This window comes from Rhyacophila brunnea, unplaced genomic scaffold, assembly GCF_057557595.1.
Source record: "Rhyacophila brunnea isolate RB1 unplaced genomic scaffold, BYU_Rbru_1.0 scaffold_7, whole genome shotgun sequence".
Classification (NCBI taxonomy): domain Eukaryota; kingdom Metazoa; phylum Arthropoda; class Insecta; order Trichoptera; family Rhyacophilidae; genus Rhyacophila; species Rhyacophila brunnea.
In genome coordinates this window covers 12,822,601-12,847,511 of record NW_028233339.1, presented here as the reverse complement: position 1 = coordinate 12,847,511, position 24,911 = coordinate 12,822,601, and the positions used below count along the sequence as shown (strand labels likewise).

The 24,911-nt window shown below is 32.7% G+C and overlaps 1 protein-coding gene across 3 annotated transcripts in view; it reads left to right on the top strand.

The window, feature by feature from the left end:
* The window catches only part of AstC-R2 (Allatostatin C receptor 2), a 109,148-nt gene extending 98,032 nt beyond the window's left edge, over nucleotides 1-11,116 (top strand). The window contains exons 1-2 of one of the 3 annotated variants that reach the window (XM_085958416.1): nucleotides 4,248-4,433; nucleotides 9,347-11,116. In XM_085958416.1, the coding sequence (XP_085814542.1) occupies nucleotides 9,417-10,613 (1,197 nt within the window). In that variant the 5' untranslated portion in view covers nucleotides 4,248-4,433; nucleotides 9,347-9,416 and the 3' untranslated portion in view covers nucleotides 10,614-11,116. Of the gene's footprint in view, nucleotides 1-4,247; nucleotides 4,593-9,346 lie in introns of those variants that run through there. The other 2 variants (XM_085958415.1, XM_085958414.1) reach the window with 2 other exon arrangements.
* Nucleotides 11,117-24,911: the final 13,795 nt, after the last annotated feature.

The window sequence follows — 24,911 nt, the reverse complement described above, 5'->3', positions numbered from 1 at the left end:
CAACTTGGCGCGACATGGAAATTTCGAAAATTATTTCCGACGAAAATAATTACGTATATGTAATCAAAATAATACCAATCACTTTACTTACACACACGCATCACTAAAAAGGTATTTTGTTTTTCACTTGAAAAAAACAAAAATTTTACAGTTCATGCACTATTGAAAAATGATGTGAAAAATGTTTTGTTTTGGTACCTGTAAATTTGACTGTATTTAGGGTTTTTAAAAAATTTTGGCTCTCATGTTTTTTCAAATATTGCATATTGGTTAAAATAACAAAAAATATAACTATTGATAAATAATATTATAATCTCTTGTTTTTTAATGATTTGGGTTCTGTAGGTAGATACATAAGCTAGATAACATTAAGATCTTCGTTGTTTTTTAGGTTTGCATTTATCAACAAAAGAATAGTACAAAACAGGCATAATCTTCACTGTCTGGAAAGCCCACGAAAATACTCTTGGTATTCCTCTGGTATGTATTTAGCGTTGTCACTAAATCACGATATTTTAATTTAGAAATATGATTTCTTTGGATTCTTAATTATTATAGGTATATCTGGAACAATAACAGGAATTCTTTCTATATTTCGTCGTTAACCAACTACCATAAAATCATTTTCTTCAAATGATGTTTATATAAAAAGAGTCTCTCAAAATCATCTCTTCAAACGTGAAACCACGCCATATTGTATATGGGAACTATTTTACCACACAATGTTTTTTTGTAATATAAATTAAATGGTGCGTTGGGTTATCATATTTAGATGCGAATGATTTAAAAACCTGAAACGTCATTGATACAATGAATTTCCGCATTCTTTGACAAAATTACACCAGTCATTGAATGTGAAAATTCTCATCGTAGACAGTTTTTTTTTTGCTTTATTATGCTTTGGCCATGGTCCCCACATCCCGAACCGGGGCCCCATGCCAGGATGTTTGGCGTGCCCCTTTACCTATCACTGAGGTTAAGGGCAGTATGATGTTCTACAGTAGTATTCCCCATATTATCCCTAAATGATATTCCGTAGAATCCCAGGGTTTGGCGAGGTAAAATGAATGGTATTCTGTGTATTTTTTGTAATTTTCAAATAAATCCACTTGAATTATTGAGTTGTTGGCTTGGTTGGATCGCGACCCCCTTTCATGGTAACATATTAACATGCGACCCTTCTACATATTGGATAAATAGCCATTTATATTAGTCAGGAAACACACTACAGATAATTATAAAATAAAATTCCAAATGTGAATTATCATCAAATTTAGATAATTTATTATATCACATAAAATTGCATCACATACATACAAATATTATAAAATCTTGGGTCAAGTTGACGCTAAGGTACAGATTTGTATTTCGCGTTATACATATTTTTATTTATCTAAAAAATCAAAAAAATGAATTATTCAAAATCATTTGAATTTGTCCTGCACAAGAGAAAAACCAATAATCATAGGGTGAAAAACATAACCATAAAATAAAAATTAATAATAAGATGGTATCATTTCACAAATTCAAATTGTATGGTTATTTTATTAATATGTAGCTTTTAGGTGGAGAATTTATATTAAAAAGTTATAAAATAGTTGGGGTGCATCGAAAAGATTAACAGTAGGCATAATAAAAGAATGATTTAAAAAACGCCAAATATGAAATTTAATACAGTTCTAAAATCTAAAAAGTTTTTATGAATAAACACGGCATAAAATGAGAATCTCGTAAAATGAGTAATTTTTCAATTATTAGTAAACAAAAAAAGGTAGCCATTGTTTAGTGGAAAAAAAAATAAGCCCAAGCAGTACAGTGGTCATAATGCTATGTATTGTTTTTACATGCACTTCACAAGATAATTTTATTCATACAAAATATTATTTGGTAGTATGGGTGCCACTGGCACTGGAGACATATTTATAATTGCCGAAAAACTAATTAGAATTATTACAGTTCACACCTTCATCTGTCTTCTCCAATAGTATGTACATATCCCTGGTGTGGACGAATTATTTTTTTGCATGTACCTACTTACCTTAATAATTAAGGCACACCACACCGTACACCACTCATGTAAATCATTCATTAAGGTACAATACCTATCGTCTAAATCATTTCTAAATACTTTTATTCATGATTTTATCAAGATACCGACTAAAAAGATATTTTTCTTATCGATAGTCAAATTTCATTTTTCAAAGCAACAAACTCATTCCAAAATATATCAACTGTATCAACTTGGTTTTTTTTGTAAATGTTCAAATACTTATAATGTTAGTACACAAATTTTAATTTTATTTATTTTTCTAATATTATTATCTTGTAATTTACATTCAAATATAAAATGGTCTTAAAAACTCTCATCATAACAATACAACAGCTGTAAACATTAGTTGAACAAAGCTAGCTCTCAAGATAATTTGGCAACGTTGCATGAACGAACAAGTGTGTTGATCAAAATGATCAATGTAGAGACATTAAAAATAGATGATATTTTTTTGGGTATAAACATAATATTTATAGTTAAGTGATAGCTGACCATGTTTTAAATATAACGAAAAAGACAGCAAGTTGCTACCTCATCCATGTCATTATATATGACATGTGAAATAGTGATCGACGAAGGTCGTCTATTCACACATGAGCCGCTAAATGTGGTCGGATATAAATATATATATATATATATATATATATATGTATATATATATATATATATATATATAAGAGTATACTTTGCAGATTTTACTACACTGACACGCCTCTTTGGCTGATTATCTCGCATAAAATTAGATCAAATGATATTCACTTGTATTAAATTAATATATGTGGTATAGGACAGGATGGTTTATTTATAAAATATAACCACTTTTTTTAGTATTCATTCAGAGTTCACAGAGATTAATCAACAATAACAGAGAATACTTCAAACGGTACACAAAAAAAGGTTAACAAGATAAGATGACTCGCTCGACCAAATAATCAGATGAACTTGCCAAAGAATTACTTCAGTTCAGATAGGTATCACATTTTTGACAACTAGATAACCACAGTTATCACTAGAAACGAATTTCGATAGTTTAAGGTATTTAGTTTCAAATTAGAGGACATGTATGATCAAAAGGGTCAGAGCTAATCAGACTAAGCTGACTGGCTGTAAGATTGTGAGTAAAAATAACGGAGTTAACATAGGGTTAAATCCTATTTCGTCTACATAACGCTTGCGTCGTCCAGTCAATGGGCAGCGCCATCTGTGGGTCTCTTTTCGAAGTCACGCCGCTACAGTAGTAATAAATAAACAAAATAAAAATTTCATCTTAGAGCCGTAGTGCAAAGTTATGAACTGGCTGGCTACTCTACTTATCGTAGTATAATAGAGAAAAGTATTCAACTCAACATATCTATTGGATTTTCAAATGGATCACAAATTATTGTTATTCTTATCGATTGTACCTACGTAATTACCTATAAAATAAAGAATGTAATAAACGTCACTAAACCAATGATAATATGGTCATAGGCTCTAATTTTGCTCGGTAATGGTATAAATAACCTCTAAATAAATGTAGTTACACGGCAGTACCTCACGGTTACATGACAGCCAATCTTCTCGATCGACGAATTGATTTAGTTCAGCGAATATACGACGTGACGATAAAAAAAATTATATTATCGGAGCTATACGAGGATGCTTGCGTCTACCAGTAGATTGCGCCCGACTGACAATATTGATAAAAAAACATATTTTCGATAAAGAGTCTAATATCAGATAACGATTACACTGATCCTGGTCTGTATCTAAGGTGACCATCCGTATTTTAATTTTAAATGACAGTCCTTTAATTTAGCAAGGTGTCATGGAGATATATTTTTATTCTGAAACTATTATGCAGTTTAAATATAACTACGATTTTTTCCAACCCGAGAAAATATAGTGAAGGGCATATCTGGGGAAAATTATTTTGTGGAAATAAAGAAGGAGAAAAATAAATGGAAAATCTTTTTTTGACGAAATTTTTGTTATTGAAAGAGTGACCTGCATTTTAGACTGATTTTTTTGTAGAAAGCTTATTGCACTGAATAAAAAATGGGAGCTAAAAATTAGAGTAGAATAACAAAAAAAATCAATATGTCTTTTATTTTCACCTAAGAAATATGGTTACCGTATCTATATCTCGAAATAATATTGGTAGTGGGGGTGTGCGGTTTTAAATAATCACATCTAACACAAAAGTACCGATTTTTTATTTTTGTGCTCTATATAGACTGGTTGCTTTCAGAATAATTACGTTCAATTAAGATTAGATTATAGCCAACTCCTTTTGTCTGCTTACTTAAATGCGTTAATACTACGTTAATTATCTTTGTCATAACATATTAAAACATGCTACGATAAGTCCGTGGATGAATTCAAAATAGTGAAAAAAATTATAGTGGGTTTCGTAAATTTGTGAAAACTGTGTGCGAATGTGTTTCAAGGCTATATGAACGAACGACGTGCTGTCCTCTCGCTCAATCAACGCCCGCATAGTTCGCGCCCCTTTGCAGCCTACTTTGAATTTTAAAGCCAGTCTCAGGAATCCCCGTTATAAGTACACCTACCTACCACCTCTTTATACTCTCAAACAAGCCTTTTAAGTTTTAATTTAATAGTATAATAAAACTTGCGAAGGTCGCCGTCGTCACTTTCTTTGAACTTTTCAATCACGCGATAATTGTTCGTTTTTTATGCGTTTTTTATAGAAAAGTGAGTCATTTTTTCATGTTATTAAATTCCCTGTTTCAAATTCATTTATACCAATACTTCTAAAATATATTATTAGTTTATTTGACAAAATGGCTGTATCGCAGGTAGCACTCACTAATTCCTATTAGATGGAGAAAAAAATAAGAAAACTCCGGAACTCATAGGAGAAAAGGAAATTCACAGAAATTAAGTACGAGCTTATCATTAGGGATTGCAATACCGGTATTTCAAAACCGGTATCTCAGTATTTTTCGATACCGAAATACGGGTTTTAAAAATCAGATAATACCTATATATTCGGTATTGACAGTGGAATCAAAATGTATTAATTAACATTAAAAGCTTGACTCATTCGCTGCTGACTATATAATGAGATAACACCTTTAAAATGCACGTTAATTACATCGATCGGCCGCCTGGTCATTACGCGCATGTGCGTCTTCAGCGTCCAAAGTATTAACAGGACTGTGTTTTTTGTCAGGTTATGCGATGTCTCGCTTACTTCCGTGGCCCTTCATCGTCCTTGGTCACCATATTTTAAGGAGATTTTTACATAATATATAATATTTTACATAATATATATTATTTTACATTTATATTAATACCGAAATACCGGTGGAGGTATTTCCATTTCAATCCCTACTTATGATGGATCGAGTACAAAAGAAAATTTTGAGACTTATTTATTTAAGGTTTATCAACATATCAACATTCTCTTTTTTATGCTTAGATAATATAGTCTAAATTCTAAAAGATATCTATATTTGGCCAAAATAAATCGAGAGCACCAGTTGTTCGTTCGCCCAATGTGCATACATAACTGCCGTTGATGATGCCAATTGGGAGCCCAATAATTCTGTTCAACCAAATCGTTTCCAATATTGATATATTCCAAATATATGAGGATGAGTATTGGTGGACGTCATTTTATAAATTCTTTAAATACGGACTACTCATTCGGCATACTTCCGCGTACATTCTTTATAATGTTTGTATTCACTCTTTATCCTCTTTTTAAATTGATTTCTTATACTGCGTCTTATAATGTGAATGTCTTGAATTTGAAATTTGTATTTAAATTTTAAGAAATATTGTGTTGCACAAAAGATCCACTGTCGTCCCAAAAGATAAGAACATAGCTGGATCTAAGCTTGAAATTTGAAGAATATAAACAGACGTTATGATCTACAAGTTTAATATGAAGGACACACAAAGACAATATTTTAATATAAATGCCTTATTAATACTCAACTGAAATTGCAATACATTGTTTCTATCCTTATTATTAAACTCTGTTTGATTTTATTTTATTCTGTTTTATTAATCATCAAGGTTCACAAAATGTCTTTAAAAAACTGTGAACCAGCTGAAAAATTATAGGAAAAAGCATATTTCATAGAAATTATTAATGCTCTTTACGGCTTTAACCACTAAATTAATGTTATTTATTTTTTATTAAGCCCATATTGTTGTGTTATGTTGGATATAAAAGAATATTTTGTTTTGTTCGTAAATGGTAACATTACCTCTTTATTTTAATATTGCAAGCACACTGTCTGAAAGCCTACAATCTCGACAGAGTTTTCCTAATATTACCATTTGGCGAACAAACAAAGCTTTCTGTGTGTTGAAATAAAAGAAATCTTTAAAAGAAAATGTAGTTAATAATTAATATGTAGGAAAATTTCTTTTTTTCAATTTCACGTCTATTGTAATATACCTTCAATATAAATCATGCAAATACCAACTTTATTAATTAACGTTAAATCATCATCATTTTAAATGTCTTAGTTGACAATTTTAGTTAGGATAGGTTGATAAAGTAGGTATGTTCCCCAAACTTTTCGCGTCACGATACATACAATATTTAATTTATAAAACTTTTAAGGGGCGCTGAAGAATACTTACGCAGCTACCTATAATTTTATCTGAATCAAATTTTAATATTTTGCGCATTATAGATATATTATACCACAAAACGTATGAAAATTGCATTCTTAAAGCCGTATTCTTTAATTATTAATTATATGGTGAATAATACTTCTAATTATCAATAATAATGAATTTCAGTCAATCGATTCGTTCAATAAGATATTTATAAAAATACAGCATTTCGCATATCCATATCGTTGTTTGAAAGAGCTACTCATAATTCCCGGTCATTTTTTTAACTCATTTAATGCTAAAACCGCAACTGGCGCGGTTTGGAGCAGTTGGCCATTCGATATAATTAACGTGGTCTTTAAATGTGGTAATTAAAATGTAATTAAATCTTCAGCAGTGATTGTGTTTTAAACGATCTTTTTTAATCCTTTATAATGGTGAATATCAACGAAAAAGCATGCTTACCTTGTTTTAGAGACAATAAATTTAATATCTCTTTTAAGTACCTACGTACACATACTTATTTAATTATTAATTCTACTTTTTAAAATCTTTAATTTTCGTGTCGCACCTAAGCAGTGCCTGATCCGCCTACCCCTACCCTCACTACATACATAATAATAAAGTAGAGTAGGAATAATGATAGTCGTAATCTTATATTTTATTTTACGTATGTATGTGTGTTTGTTCTCCTGGCCCAAATATAAAAAAAAAACTTTTATATTAGTAACTACGTGAGTTGCATTTGTAATGTTTACTAAAGGTATAGGATGTAGTAATTCTACTGTACTATATATTCTAATACTGCTTGGCGTGTTCTATAAAGCTCTGAATAATTTATTATTACGTAAGCAAATTGTCTTAAATAAGATTCATTCAATTCAAATCTGCACCTCAACTGAAAATCGTGAGATTTATATCTCTCTCTCTGTCTCTTTACGAAATGTTGAGTATTGCACAACAATAACACTGTACCTACAATATCCATAAATCTTTCGAGAGGCAACCTTTTGTTTTTGTCATGATCAAAATATTATCATTAAAACCAGCATTGCAAAGATATTTTCTACGTTATACAAGTAAATTATTGTTATCATTCTCTAGATTGATATTTTCGAAGTAATACTAAAATAGATTATATTGTAATAATGTTAAAATTTGTTTCGTATATTATTATTTATAGCTATTGGTACCAGTAGCGAGGGGTGGAGGTAAAAAAAAATAGTACACACTTTTTCAGTCACACTTATTTGTTTTCATTTAATTAATAATACATATTACAGGTGGTGTTGGTTAGTTTTTTTTTATTCATTAAGCCCTGCCTAAGCCAAAGTATAATCGTTAAAAAATATTCTTATATCAGCTATAAAATAACTAAAATTATTTATGGTTTAATAACATAATTTTAGATATTTATAGGCAAAAGAATATTTTTTGTCTATTATCGACTATGGCAGTGTTTAATTGAATTTTAAAGTCAAACAAATACTATATATTTATTGTAGTGTTAGTTCAATGAAAACAAATACGTATGACTGACAAAGTTTATTGTGCACTATTTATGTCGAGTCTTAATAGCCTAACTCCACCCTTCGCCAATAATGGGTACTAACCAGCAGTCGAAATGGAAAATTATTTTAAGTGCGCTCGATAATTGAACGCATTGAACGGACAAATATAATGACAGTCCCTAAATTCCTTACATCTGATACCGAAATATACCTACTGTCAAAAATTGTATTTAATTTTTCATCCTTTATCTCATAATAATGCTCAAACGATACTTGCATCTTATATTCTAATACAATTTAAAATAGTTAATTGGGAATTATTGAATACATGCCTTGAATGTATGACTAACAATATACTTGCTCAGGAATGGTTGAATGGGCATACATTTACGAATAATTAAGAATTAAGTTAATGATCATTACTCTTCCATCTACTTACGTATCGACTTTGGAAAGGAAAAAAGGCGTAATCCACACAAATCAAATTTTACAGGAGGCACGAAAACTTTTTGTTATGGTTTTCGGTCAAAGTTAAAATACAAAATAAACATAACCTTAAATTGATAATTTGGTTTTTATATCCCTAATCTGATATTAATTCGCACTATGAGTACTTTAGTGTATTAAGCCAATCATTTTGTAGTTAACAGTGCAGTTTTATTCAGATTTTTTTGCTTTATTTATTGCTTTAACGTAGTATGTAACTCAAACAAAATGTGAAATGCGTTGTAATTGAGTTACTTCACTAAAGTATTTTGAAAATATTTTAAGAAGTTGACTGCTTTATAATATTATTAAGATATACTATGGTAATGCAGTAATGTGATGTATATTTTTGGTGCTACGGCAATGCATCAGTTACAAAATGATTTTGTAACTTCAAACGTTGATATCTCAAAACTATACTTTTGGAGATAATACACTAAAGCACTTATAGTGCGAATTATTGAGTTAAATAACAAAGACAACAAAATTATGGTTAAGTCGTTTTTCCCACGTCATTTCCTTTCCTAGCTAAATTTAGATAATACGTCATTTGGACACAACGTATATTAAATTTAGTCGTGTACAACGTTATTATACAATAAAACCTATTTTGAAAAAAAACTGAGGGTTACGCCCCTTTTCCTTTTACAATCGTTATATTATGTAGCGTACTTTTAATGAAGTTTATTATAAATTTTGCTTTTTATTTTCTTTTCAGATGCCGCATAGCTGAAAACATCCATCGACGTTGAAGGCAACTGAGACCAATTACAAGAAAAGCCTTCAAAATGGATGACTACTACAACTCGACCGATACGAGTATATACTATCTCAACGGTTCCGGAAACGACTCCCATCCAAACTGTCCCAACGTAAATTTACCAGTGGTCTACCTGGTAACCCAAGTCCTGTACGCTATCGTCTGCATAGTAGGCCTCCTGGGAAACACTCTCGTCATTTATGTCGTCCTCCGATATTCAAAAATGCAAACCGTCACGAACATGTACATAGTCAATTTGGCAATTGCCGATGAGTGCTTCTTGATAGGTATACCTTTCCTTATAATCACGATGTCTTTACAATTCTGGCCCTTTGGACAGATTATGTGCCAGGCGTACATGATTTCGACGGGGATAAACCAATTCACGAGCAGCATATTTCTCTTCATCATGAGCGCGGATCGATACATCGCTGTCTGCCATCCGATCTCTTCGCCCAAAATGAGGACTCCGTTTATTTCCCGCGTGGTATCAGCAATGGCGTGGACCGCGAGCGTGCTCTTCATGCTTCCCATATTCATGTATACTACATTGATCGAACAAGATGGTAAACTCAGTTGCAATCTATTATGGCCAGAGAACGGCACCATGCAAGGACAAACGACGTTCACTCTATACTCATTCGTGCTGGGATTTGCAATTCCGCTTCTTCTCATCTTCGTGTTCTACTGTTTAGTCATTAGAAAATTGAAAACTGTGGGACCCAAGCATAAATCCAAGGAAAAGAAACGATCGCATAGGAAAGTGACCAAGTTGGTTTTGACGGTTATCACTGTTTACGTCATGTGCTGGTTACCATATTGGATCTTCCAAGTGGCCCTCATTTACTCTCCGCCAAACGAGTGCGCATCTCGCATCACCATCACCGTGGTACTGATCGCCGGCTGCTTCAGTTACTCTAATTCTGCGATGAATCCGATACTGTATGCGTTCTTATCCGATAACTTCAAGAAAAGTTTCCTGAAGGCATGCACGTGCGCGGCCGGGAAGGACGTCAACGCCACGCTGCACATGGAAAACAGCGTGTTCCCTCGCAAGAACAGGGCGGCGGGAGGCAGAGGCCCGCCCCACGTTACGGAGGGCGCGGCGCTGGTCTCCCGTTCGGACCCCTCCACGGCCCTCACCGTAACCTCCCGTTCCAACGCGGCCCCGGACACCCTCAAAACCACGCCGATCAAAAACGGTCTCCAGCGCACGGAAGTGTAACTCTTCGATGCGCAATTATCGGTGTGAACTAACAATACCCCGACAGATACACGTGAAATTATATCTATATAATATAAGAGTGTTTATGACATTAAATTTTATGATAAATTAATATCAATATACAACTGGAGGTAATTTATCTTCCAATTACTGCCAACCATAAGAAAGCGGCCCAAATATAAATACGCCTAATTCACATGATAAAATAGCGGACGGATTATGTAGGTATCTATGCAATACAATTAGTATTGATTTATTCTAACCTAACATTTCGGCCGCTTTCATAGACTTACAGTGATTTTATTCAGAAGAAACCAATATCTGTATTGGTACAAAAATTCCGATCATACAGTTGTCGTGTTTTTGCAACGGTAGATTTTACATATCATAATATTTACAGTGAATTACAATTTCATTTATGTAAATAACAATAAAACAATAAAAAATTTAAAAATAGCATAAATACGGAAACGTTAGCAGTGCATCTTTAGTCTTTTATAAAACAACGATGTTCGATATTTTTAGTTATTTTTTTTTTAAATATTGATTTTGTAAATTATACTAAGCTATTTATTCTGATTATGTATAAATTAACTGCAAATAACACTGTGAAATGTTTCAATATAAGAGTAAATGTCTGTGGAATATTAAACCATAATGGTGTAAAATGATAAGATTTTTTATGAGCCCAAAAAATCTTGCATTAGATATCATCATTGAAGTATTTTCTCTATTCTAGTTTATTTTTCGTTGCTTCCTAAAATAAATATTTCTTATATAATAATAATTAATCTGTATGTTATTATTGATGCATTTCGTTAATTATACCTGTGATAAGTAGTTAGATTAATATAATAAAACTAGCTACATAATTACTATTAACATACTGTTATTAAATTATTATTCCTATAAAATTAAAGTGCTTTGTAAAAAACCTTTAATATTTTATATTAATAAAACTAATTATAGTTATTATTTTTTTTTATTATTTTTGTAAACATATTTATTTTTTTATAATATTCAGTAAAAAATCTTGTGAATTATGTTTCAATGTGTATTTTTTTAACTGACAATTATTCTTTCTTGATAAATTTATGTTTATCCTTGGATGTCTTCGAATTAAAGTAGAAAAGTAAATATATATTTATTAAAGCATTCCCTTTTGTTGTGAGAACTGCTTGTATTATCGCCTAGGTACTCTGTAAAAATAACAATATTCTGTAAAATGTAAATCATTAAAGTACTTTACATAACTGTTTCACTTGTATCAATATAATCACCCTAAGCCGGCTCTCACATCTAAACTCGCTCGTCTGCCGCACAGCCATAAATCAACACTTCCAAGAACGTCAATCCGGTGTTGCATATGAATACCGCGCACATCTACCTAGCGACAATCGCGCGTAACCTTTGAAAAGTATAGATATTTGGATGCAGCGGTCGGCAAGCCGTATAGGAATGACCAATCCGTAGGTGTTCGTATCCGTTCTGGCATCTTCCACTCGCAGCCCGAGAAGCATGCAACTTGTCGATTGCAACAGTAGATTTTTTTTTCAAACTAAAAAGTCGCATTCGACCAATTTGCGGAGCTCAATTTGGCAACGTGTGTTTTGTGAATAACGATGACGTCACATCGACATATTCGACACGTTGCAGGCGAGACGAGTTTTGACGTGAGAGCCGGCTAACGTCTATATCCGCATCCATGATAATATTTCTTTGTTTTTCATTTTCATAAAAATCATATTTTTTTTATTTTCTTGCATTGGGTTCATTCGTCATCGACGCCACAAACCAACGTGACTCTTAACATGAGCATTTTTTCTTGTCAGATCTAGCATGTTTATGCATCTAACTAAATCTAGCGTTTTTCGACAGTTTCAAACTCCTCTTAGAAAGCTTGATTTGCTTGAAATCACCTACGTTATCTTACCAATAAAATAAATATTACATATCGGCTCTAGAAAGGAAAAAGGGCGTGACCTTATTTTTTTTTCAAAATAGGCTTTATTGCATAATAAAGTTGCACACGACTAAATATATGTGGTGTCGAAAAGATGTAAGCTCCAAATGTCGATTTATTAACTAATTTTTGCTAACAATGTAAAATATAAAAAAAAGGAAGTGACATGGTAAAAACGACTTAACCATAATTTTTATTGTTTTTTTTAAATAACTTAATAAGTAATTAACGTCAGATTAGGGACATAAAAGCAAAAAATTATTAATTATTATGCATTTTAAGGTTATGACTATTTTGTATTTTAACTTAGACCGAAAACCATAACAAAAACGTAAAATTTGATATGTGTGGATTACACCCTTTTCCTTTACATAGTCGATATATAATATTTGACTGATAATAAATTCTGTACTTGCATTAATTTTTGACAATCAATGACAATACATTTTCTTCAATCGTTGTTCTCGTGAAAACAATATTCATAATTACGTATTGTTTTTTAGTACTATGTAGTTGATAGACACTTTTTTTTAATTTTGAGAAAATCTATCATTTTTTTCTGCTCTATTCTATGAATAACAGTTAGCGACATTGGTTTTGAATGCTTGGGACTCAGTCTCTACTCCCCAATACCTACCGCAATCTCTTGCCATTACCGTAATACTGGGAATTTTGTGTACCATTCAAAACACTCCGACCACCTCAGTTTAGATCTTCAATCCTTCATTTTCCCTGGCAGTAAGGCAATGGTGTAAGTATGTATACCTTATATTTTCCTCAAAACTTAGCAAATATATTCGCCCGAGTATGTATACCTCATTATATATCCACATATCGAGAAGCCTCAGTGAGTGGAAAAGGCACTGTGCTTAGCAGTAGTATCGAAAATTATCTGCATGAGCTTGAGACAAAGTACTTTTTCATCAAAATAATATAGAATACCGTAAAGGCTCGCTGTCATTACACCAATTAGGATAATAATGAATGAATGAATTAAAAAAAAAACTAACAGTTTTTGACATTGCTGTAAAATGCAGGATATCTCAGGAATCTTTGAAATTGTTCATTTAGCAACTGGACGCAAAAAAAAACAAGAGTTATGTACATGTTTTTATTGTCAAATTTAATATTGATTTGCGACTGTTGTAAGTCATTCACAACGCGTCGTCGCCGTTTATCATTTGCACACACTGTACCGAAATACTGTTTGATTTCGGTGTATGGTTATTCAAAACCGTCCACAACGCGTTGGGGCTACTTTTTTCGCTTTTTCATGTTCAATCATTATATTGGAAACAACACAAAGAAAATTTTAATGTTTTCTTTTACATTCCTGGAAAAGCAATAGAACCTTCTTCGAGGAACAGCCAAGTACATACCTACACAATTTTGTTACTATCTCAAATAAAACATAAAAACACAATAAAAAAATATATAAAATAATCATATTGTATTTATATAATGTCAGAGTTCAGTTCAAACACAATATAACATTAAAATCAAAAAATTATAAATTCGGATGAAAAGAAAACACAATATAATATTAAAAAATGTTTATTTATTTATCTAAGTGAGTACTACAATGATATTATATTGTAAGTAACTAAAAACTAACAAGTATCTACATGTTTATATATTAATATTTATATAAACAATTGTTTTATTTCGGGTTTGAGTATTTTTCGAAATTGGAATTTTAATAATCTCGACGTCTAAATCGTACAAAGTAAAAACTGAATTCAGATACAGGAAAACAAACATGTGGGAAATAATATGTGCTATAAAAAAATAATGACTAAACTCGTTTTTATATTGGGAATTTCTCTATTCGTTTGTTTTTTTATTTTTTCCGTAAATGCTAAGAGTGTAGTTATATCCTCTCGATTTCATGGACGTGAATCTGATTGTAGCGGTGACTCCTCCAATACCCCCATCGATGACGAAAGCTGAGGCACCTTGAGAAAGACCTTCCTCCATGGCAGAAATCTGGGTGATTTGTACAGCGAAACCGTTATATACGATATCCTGTGAAGCTACAGCATTGGTTACAGAAAGACGAGTTGCATTGGATCTGTAGAAAAGAAACAAAAAATTAGTGTTTACGCAAATTAAACAGTTCCAAAAATGTACCATATTTTTAGCAGGTAGGTACTAACCGGTCACTAGTGAACTTTTTAGAAGGAGACGTTATATTTGAACAATGCAATTGCAGCGAAGCAAGCGTTTCAAGTATTTATGTTGGGTTTTCCGGTTATGTTACCAATACTATAGATTTTTTTATTAATAAATAAATATAAATAATAACCATAAAATATATTGAAAACATACGTAATATTTTTAGTTTATTTAAGTCCAATATATATATATATATATTATATTGTTAGTGAAGTGTACCAAAAACTCATCTCATCAATAATGGTCATACGAATGATCAAATACGATGTCCAAAAATTAATGAAGCCTTTTTCAAATTCATAATTTTGAAAAATAAGGTTTATTTAGACATTCAAAATAAATACTACAGCCAATTCTATTGACGTTTCTCAGTCACTGGAGCAGTAATTAATTATTTTTAATATATATTATTTATATATCACAAATTTTCTACTTTAAACATTTCCAAGAAAATCCCGAATTTTAATCAGAGTAGCTGATACTTTTTGGAAAAAAAGTGAACAGAGTAGACAAGGTTAAGTCACGTTACACAATATCTTTAGTATTATGTATACTATATTTTATAAACTGATTTTTAACCATGTCTGATCATAAGAAGATCATATTATGGACCTCCACAGAGTGGAGGTTGTATTAATAGATTTTTTTTTGTTTTCAATAGTTAAATAGTATGAACTTAGTCCTTAGTTTATCTCATAATCCAGCTATTCTTAGAAATATTGACAAAATAAATGATAAGTAGGTAATCATATTAAATTTTTAATTTATATGTATTACCAAAACCGCAATTACCATGTTAAAATTCTATCATATTGTAAAACCAGAGCGGTAGCGCCATGCGACGAAACAGGGCAAATCAGAATTTATTAACGCAGTAAACGACAGGTTAAAAGAGATTTTCTCGGGTAGATAAGTCGACTTGGGTATATCTGTGTGTGGTAAGTATTATATGACACATTAAATCAAGTAGGTTAAATTTCTAGATTAGAGTTAGTCAGATATACGATTTTGTTACTCTTTCTTTCTGTTCGCGTAATGAAGTTAATTTAATCTGACCAAGAAGCCCTACAGTCAAGTAAACAGTGAAGCATCCAGAGAAAAAATAATGATGAGTATGTTATCTTATGGATGCCTCTGAGAGACGGTACAATTTTCGAGTGTAGGTAAATGGAATAAACTTAAACACGTATTAAAGAATGTGTTATTTTCAATAGTTACATATGTATCATAATGTGGATTAAATTTTATCACACAAACGATACGTTAATTCAATATTGGTAATATGTAAGGACACTCAACTGGCTGACGTTACTATGTCGGGCGGGACGTCATTCAGTCATAAACCAAAGCTTGCTTCAAAGTCTTGGTCTATAACGACTGACTCTCACATTTCTATTTAATTAATATGTTATGTGAGAGCACCAGTCTCTGAATCTATATTTACCCAATCTGTTGAAAGAATCATGGTTAACAACCATGGCCCCCACATCCTGAAACGGGCCCCCGGGATAGGATCTTTGGCGGGGCCCCCTACCTATAGCTAAGGATAAAGGCAGTGTGACGCTCTACTGTAGCGTTTTCCAAATGGTGTACGCGGTAAAATTAATGTGTATATTTAGTATTTTATGAATATATAACATCCATTTGAATTATGGAGTTGTCGAGTATTGATACACAATTAAAAATTGTATCGTACAACCACATAATTTAAAATAATATTATCGGAAGGAAAATAGCACTTTTTGCGCAAATTTGCACAAATAGCGCGGGCGACTTTTTTTACTATTAAAGCAAATTTGTAATGTGTGTTTATCTCACTTATCTGGTCGACTCGACTCGCCGAGCCCCCAGGCTAGAGCCCTGTCAGCCACCCCTTGTGGGGGCCATGTTAATAACTATTCCTCGTAAATAAAAATGTTAGTTAAAAATATACAAATTCCGTAGTGTTAGTAGGTAAATTAAAACACAGGACACATCTAATTACTTATTAATATGTTTATCAGTACAACACTAGAGATGATACAACATTCAGGTAACTGAATTTCCAGGTAAGGAATTTCCAGGAAGACCACACTCAACCTGATTTTGAAGACCAATTTCAACACATCAGTGTTGTTGTTTTTATTTAATAAAACGCATTTTTTGTAGTACTTATTCCATTTTTAATCAATAGATTAGGACCGGTTTCGTCCGCCACAGAGGGACATTTTCAACAGGAACATTGAGTTGAAAATGTCCCTCTGGGGCGGACGAAACCGGTCCTAATCTATTGATTAAAATTGGAATAAGTACTACAAAAAAAATGCGTTTTATTAAATAAAAACAACAATACAATGCAGTTCCACCATGAATTGACAGTTAACAAAATAAAAGACACACCAGCGTATTTAAATTATGGAAACTATTTTTTAAATGGATGTTACGACTTAAGTGCTGAATTTAACCACTATCCATTTTGTCTGTGTGGTTAGGGCAAAGCGAGTTTACAATAATAATAATGTTTAAGTTTCTGTTAATTAACAAGTTTTAAAAATTTATTTCTTATGTTATTTATCATAGTGCATATTATATTATTGAATACGATATATAAATTAAATTAAATTGTAGGTGTAATGTTTTCTGTTTTTTTATATATTTCCTTAACGCCCCACATGCTCAGCGTAGGTCAAAATTGAGTTTTTATTGTACTTTCAAACCATGATCCTGGACACTCCTTAAACGTTGTAGATAATCTATTTATATAATTTTGAAGCCTTATTATCCTTTATATTTATTTTAAACATTTGATGACTGCATAAAGTATTTTTGTTACATAAAATAGTATTCTTTTAAACCTCTCGCTCTAATGTTTTAGAATATAGTCATATTTCGGTATATGAATGTGCAGTGGCGTTAAATGTATAGTGCAGTATATAAATAGATTATCTACAACGTTTAAGGAGTGTCCAAGATCATGGTTTGAAAATACAATAAAAACTCAATTTTGACCTACGCCGAGCATGTCCCCCCGCACTTCCCTTCCCCTATAGTATAATATCTAATATAGTAACTTGAGATTTCACATACCTGTACAGCAAATAATCTGATGGATCCTTATTTCCAATAACGAGGTTAGATCTGTCCATTGAACAATCGGGAATTCTAAAAAGTGCAGATTGTGCTTGATGCACTGCCGAAGCTGCAAGTATTAAAGATATTAACTGCACCTTTGAGATTGCCATTTTTGATAGATTTTGAGTATAATAGAATACAATAGAATATTGATTAGTATATTATATTTAACTGACGTCTTCGCTGCAGTTTCATATATATATATACGATTCAGGTATCACAGTACCGCCTAGTTAATAGTGTTGCTCCGATTCTTGAGAACCGTTTGATGGATCAATGACAAAATTATTAGCCGCAGATAATTATTATTATTAATCGCGTGAAAATGCACGGACGGATAAATTGACCACGCATATATTAATAAAAGGAATAATTGCAAGTAAAAGAAAATAAGTTGTTTACCCTAAATCAACAGTATTGAAACTTTTGTTTCATGCTACCCTTCGTGTGTATTTATTTATTCAAGCCGTTACACGTTGCCTGCGGCGCGGGTTTTGTTTGTTTTGATCGCCTCTTTCTTTTTCCCCTTGTAAATTATTCGAAGAAACAGCTTTTTTTACCTATATATTCTAAAGTATTTCGCTCAATAATGATTGGTGATTTGATTTTAAAGTATCATTCGATTGTGACACCGTGCGTAAAGTGCACAATAAGAGAAAAAAATCAAAAAATCAAACCGTCACAACAGCCTCCGGAGCCTTTGGGATTACAATTTAACCACTACCTTCACTTAATAAGCACGGCATGCCAGTCAACAGTCAGTATAACGTGCTAACTATTCAAATCTTAAACAGTTGATAATTATCAAACTTGTATCATCGTCATCATCAGCCGGGGTCAATCCACTGCTGGATGAAGGCCTCCCCAAGCTTTCTCCAACTCTCTCGGTCCTGTGTCGTTCGCTGCCACGTATTTCCGCCGAACTTTACCAGTTCGTCAATCCAGCGGCTTTTAGGGCGACCCTGTGGCCGTTTCGTACCCCTTGGGTACCATTGGATGACGGCATTTGTCCAGCGGCCGTCCTTTCGGCGAGCAATGTGCCCCGCCCATCTCCATTTGGCTGTTTGGCAACGTCTATTACATCGCGTACTCTTGTCTGCTTCCTAACCCATTCGTTTCTCTTACGGTCCTTTCGCGTGACGCCCAACATGCACCTCTCCATGCCTCGCTGTGTGACTCTTAGCCTTTGGACATCTCTCGTGTTGAGGGTCCACGTCTCGCAGCCATACGTGAGCACGGGTTGCACACATTGGTTGAACACCCTACGCTTAAGACATAATGGTAGGTCACTCTTGAAGATACTATTCAGACGTCCGATAGCACTCCATCCCAGCTTTGTTCTTCGAGCAATTTCATCGTGCATGCTTCCGTCTATGGACACCTGTGGGTCTATTCTATGCTTATCGACCGCTAAAGTGATAAATATTATCAAACTTAGGGTAGGTTTGTATGAAAATATTAGCACTTATTGTAACAATTACACGAAGCTGGTTTTTATTGTTGCAATAAGTGCGATATTTTAACAGCAGCAAGATAGGTGCTGTTAAAATATAGCACTTATTGCAACAATAAAAACCAGCTTCGTGTAATTGTTACAATAAGTGCTAATATTTTGATACAAACCTACCCTAAGTTTGATACTATTTATCAATTTAGTGTTCGATAAGTATAGAATAGACCCACTGCTGTCCGAGATAGACGTAGCTGCTGACTTGCTCGAGTTGGGTGCCATAATAAATACAGAAAAGCAGTGAGAGTATAACAATATCATCTGCAAAGCGCAGGTGACTGAGGTGTTCTTGTATAAAAATAGCATAATAGTTTTATTTGGACTACAGTAAATTTATAAAAAAAACTCAAAACATATTTCTGCGCATTATATTATATTCTATACACAAGACTGTATCGAGGGTAGATTTGTATCGAAGTATTAGCACGTATTGTAACAATTACAATAAATTAGTTGTAATTGTTACAATAAGTGCTATGTTTTAACACCACCTCCTTGGGTGTGCTAAATTTTAGAGCTAGATAGACAGTTTTGACTGTTTCGGCGGCTAGCTTATTGTAACAATTATAATACTTCGATACAAACATATGAAAAACTACCTTCGATAGCTGCAGATACCAGTCCTGTGTATAGAATAGATGCGCAGGTATGAATCGGCACGCACCAAACAACTAGGAAATGCAACCAATTAAATGATGTCATTAACACAGTGAGTTACCGAAAATCTAATTAATACTTGAGCCATGCCATGTGTAGTAATCAATGTGAAAGGTTTCTGAAGGGTCGTGAATACTGCGTGGCAGAAATTATACATGTATTGCGGATTGCGCCAGATCATATCTAAAATTATCTTGTTGTTTAATTTAATAAAACGCATTTTTTTGTAGTACTTACCTATAGTTGAAAATGTTCCTCTGAGGCGGATGAAACCGGTCCTAATTCATTTATTAAAAGTGGAATAAGTACTACAAAAAATGCGTTTTATTAAATTAAACAACAATACAACGCAGTTCCACCATGAATTGACAGTTAACAAAATAAAATAAATTTAAATCATCTCCCAAAAGTACATTTTTTATCGAATTTAATATTTTTTGCTACTCTGTTTTCACTACTATTCTATTATATAAAATGAAAATCTGTAACAATTTTCTGCCACGTTTTTCAGTCCCCCTCAAAAGGCATTTTCACTTATATCCCGTCACTCAGAGGCTTACAATTTCGTACATTTGAAGAAGTGAAAGTTGAAATGTAAAAAAACATGGTTGTCGTCTATATAATTTTTGAGGTAATGAAATTTAAATAATTCATTTCGAAGGGAGGGTTCAGGTGGAGGTTGTACTATCGTAGGCGACCAGTGCGTGGAGCCCAACTAGTTATATATATATATTATGATGAAAACAAATTGAAAACACGTTAGAAAACCCTTATTGTGACGCAGTAAAACGAATTGAACGAGTGTAGTCCATGCTCGCTACAGGCATTGTTTACATCAACTTCATTACGTCCTATTGATAATAATAATTAGCCTACGACATAGTATTATTGTCGTTGGCGTAAGACCAAGCGATACAAAGCGAATGAAATATATGGAAATGTCCAGGAAAAACAAAAAATAATGTCTGACAAGAAGATCTAGGCAATAACTGGAGCTGGAGTCGAAGTGCGATTAACTAAATAGGAAGGGCTTGTTAGTTCACAATTTTAACACGTGGACAACTCGTCGATAACCGGAAGTCGTTGCAGTCAAAGTTCGGTTAAAAAGTTTTAAAACAGTTTTAACACGTTGACAAGAAGATCTTGTTCGATAGTGGGTACGTGGGTTACCTTTTGCATAATTCCAATGTGGTTTAGCAGTATTTAACAGGCTATTTTTAATGATTTATCGGCCGTTTTGCTGGTATTGTTAACCGGTAACTAGAAAACTATTAGTTTGTTGGTCACGTTTAATAGAATTCCGCAAAAACATAATTGTGGGGGTGGAAAATGCTCTTCCGCGATATTGCATTCACACCTATAACATCACTCAAGGTGAATAAAAATTATAAAATAACCAATATTATTAATAATTAGTAATGATCGTAATATATTCTGTCCACATCATACAATAATATGACAACCTTTTCGTCTTTAGTGTTTATAAAAAACTGGCCACAGAAATTTACTGAACGTTTAGTCTCAATACAATGTCATTATTACAACGTTTTTCTTAGCTCGTATTCTTATTCGTCCGGTACAAATCATGCAATCGATTTTTAACTAACTTACCGACTAGCTAGACATTTGAAACTTTTAGAATATATCAGAACATGATGCCAATGCATTTTTTTAATACTTTTAGCCATCTTTAAGTAGAATTGATTTCATTTTCAGTTAATTCTGTTTTGTATGAAAAGTTATTTCGGAAGAAATCCGTAAAAAGTAAAACTATTATTGGTTGCTAAGTGGGTTCTAGCAACTAAATTATTGATCCTAATATATACGTGCGTTACTATGGAAATCTACATGACATTTCAGTACTATTTCTATCAAGTACTTACAATTTTTTTTTGATCGTTTAAGCTAGTCAAGTCAAGTTTATATGATTCAACAGATAATTTAAAAACGTTGTATATAAAAAGTTATTTTTATCTTGTAATTATTTTCAATGTGTTTTCAAAATGAAGACAGTCATAATGATCACCAAACTTCGGGAGGAGAGAAACTAAAACAACAAAAATAATCTACAATTTAATAGACTAACTACTGTCTGCAAGAAGTACAAGTTACTGATAAACTGTTTTTTTTATATTTTGCCGAACCAGTTAATGATAAATAATAAATTATAGGAACACCATTATTAAGTAAGTACTCCAGTCTGATTCAGTGCTCAAGATGAACAGTGATAAATTTATCAATTTAGTAGTGATGAGATGTGATAAGATATAAAACATAGTAACAAGATGTATATTTTTTTAATTTCTTCAAACTTTCCCACAATGTCAGGAGAAAGTCCAAAGTTAAAGATTTTTCTAGATTAGAGCAAATAATTATTATTATAAATAATAAGTTAATGTCTGAAGAAATTTTAAAAAGAAAAGTTAAAATATTCAGCCATAATCGTGATTGTGATTGTAAGAATTTATGGTTGGTTTCATTTTCCTATAACAATAGGTACATATCCCTATATTTATTGGGTAAGGTTAGTAAATAATGTAGAAACGAAGTGTAAAGTAATGAAAATTTTGAAAACCGGAATGGAAACCGTCATTCAAAACGTATAAATGAACGTAGAAAGATTACCGTCTATCAGGTTTATAACGATATCAGTTCATTTTAGTCGTGCTTGTAGGCGTATACGGAAATTTGTACGTAAACAGTTCATCGTAGGACATTTATTCGTGCGCCGCAGTACGTGTAACATTTAATCAAATGACGAGTTCTTCGTTGAACATTTCACCGTGGAGTATATTTGTACGTATGCTACAACATGTGGCGAATTTTATGAGATGTCTTTAATAGGTTAGGTTAGGTTAGGGTCAATCTAATTGGAACAGTACTATTTGCAAACTATCGCCGCATTTTGTAAAATACGTACAAATGTATTCCACGGTGAAATGTTCAACGAAGAACTCGTCATTTGATAAAATGTTATACGAACTCATGTTTCACGTACTGAGGCGCACGAATAAGTGTCCCACGATGAACTGCATACGTACAACTTACATGTAACCGCTTATAGGACACGTGTTTTCATCGAAACAGTAAACAAATGGGATGATCCCTCTTTAGGGTATTCCCTAAAGCACAACCACAACTCTTGGACCGTGGGTAATGGGTTTGAAGATAAACTAGAGTTCGCAATCCCGCTCGTCTTCTTAATACCAAAATCCTCTGATTTTTGGATTAGATTGTTTAGGATTTTTGTCAATAGCATATATCTATTCCTAACGTAATATATTTTAAGGAATAAGCAAATTTAAACAATGTGTAAAAAAATGTAGAAATTGCGCTTTTTAATTTTACAATTTTGGTCGATAAGTATCATACCTATCATATTATGTTTTGTTTTATCTGTTAATATAAAGTTTAGTAGGCTTTATTACTTTTCATCATCATTTTATATTAGCGAGTTTGGCTTGAAGATTGTGTTAAGCTTATCTGAAAAAAGTTTTTAAAAAGGGCTTGAAATGGACAGGAGCGCACCGGAGCGCCGTTCCTGTTCGTGAAATCGATAAAATTATCGCTCCGTCTCGTGGAAAAAATAATTTGACCATTTGAAACAGATAGGTCAAAAATAGAAAATCTAACACACTTATTTTTATGACATACCCATAAAATTTGATAACTATTGAAATATCTTCAGAAAACTGTCGAGCGCTCCGGTTCGTAAACTTTTCCATTTCGAGCGCTTTAAAACAAACGTAAAAATATTGATTTTCTCTGGAGTATAGATCGGTAACATTTTTCAAATCAAAATTTTTTTTCCCTACTCATTTTAATAGCATATAATATATTAATATGTATTAGAAACCAATGGCGAAAACTCTATACTAGATTTAAAACCAACCTTCTTAAAAAAATCAGTGTGTGTACTTATGTACGCGCGTTAGAAGTTATACTTCTTTGACGTAACAAAACAAAAACAAAACGTGTGATTAACTAGATTCTTTGACTAGCTCTTAATTATCTTGTTAAATTACACACTCAAGAAAAGGGACCGCTTATTGGAACGCCGTTGGTTTATTTCTATACACTTTAACTTATATTACTAACTGACGTTTAATCGTTTATTTACGTAAGGAATTGCAAATGGCCGACAATAATAAATTCGCTGTCTAGGCAACGGAACAATTCTAAACTATAATATTATTATACTGTATAATCGTCACGATTACAGTATCATACTGTGGCGTAAAGGTAGGGCGTTCGGCTGATAACCGAACAATCGGTGGTTCGAATCCAATCGAGTGCGTTTTTTTCGTGTGAAAAAATAAATTATGTATTACATGTCACACGCCAAAAATACACTCTGATCTGATTTCCCAAACGCGCTGACCGGCTGACAGGGCTCTAGCCTGGGGGGCCGGGTTCAAGGGAAGGGTCCGGCGTGGCGAATCGACCAGATAAGTGATTTAAACACACATCACAAATTCTCTCGAATAGTAAAAAAAAATCACCTGATAAACGTAAGTAGGTAAGTAGTAAGTAGTCGGCGCTATTTATCTTCAATAATATTATTATTTTAAATTATGTGGTTGTACGACACAATTTTTAATTGTATATCGATACCCGAGAACTTCATAATTCAAATAGATGAATTAAAATATACAAAAACACTAAATATACACATTAATTTTACCGCGTACACCATTTGGAAAACGCTACTGTAGAGTGTCACACTGCCTTTATCTTTAGGGATAGGTAGGGGCCCCGTCAAAGATCCTAGCCTGAGGGCCCGCTTCTGGATGTGGGGGCCATGGCCAAACCCATGCCAAACCAGGATATCAGTACATCCCAGTATTCTTTGGCACGAATTTTGCCACGCGCTCATACCACC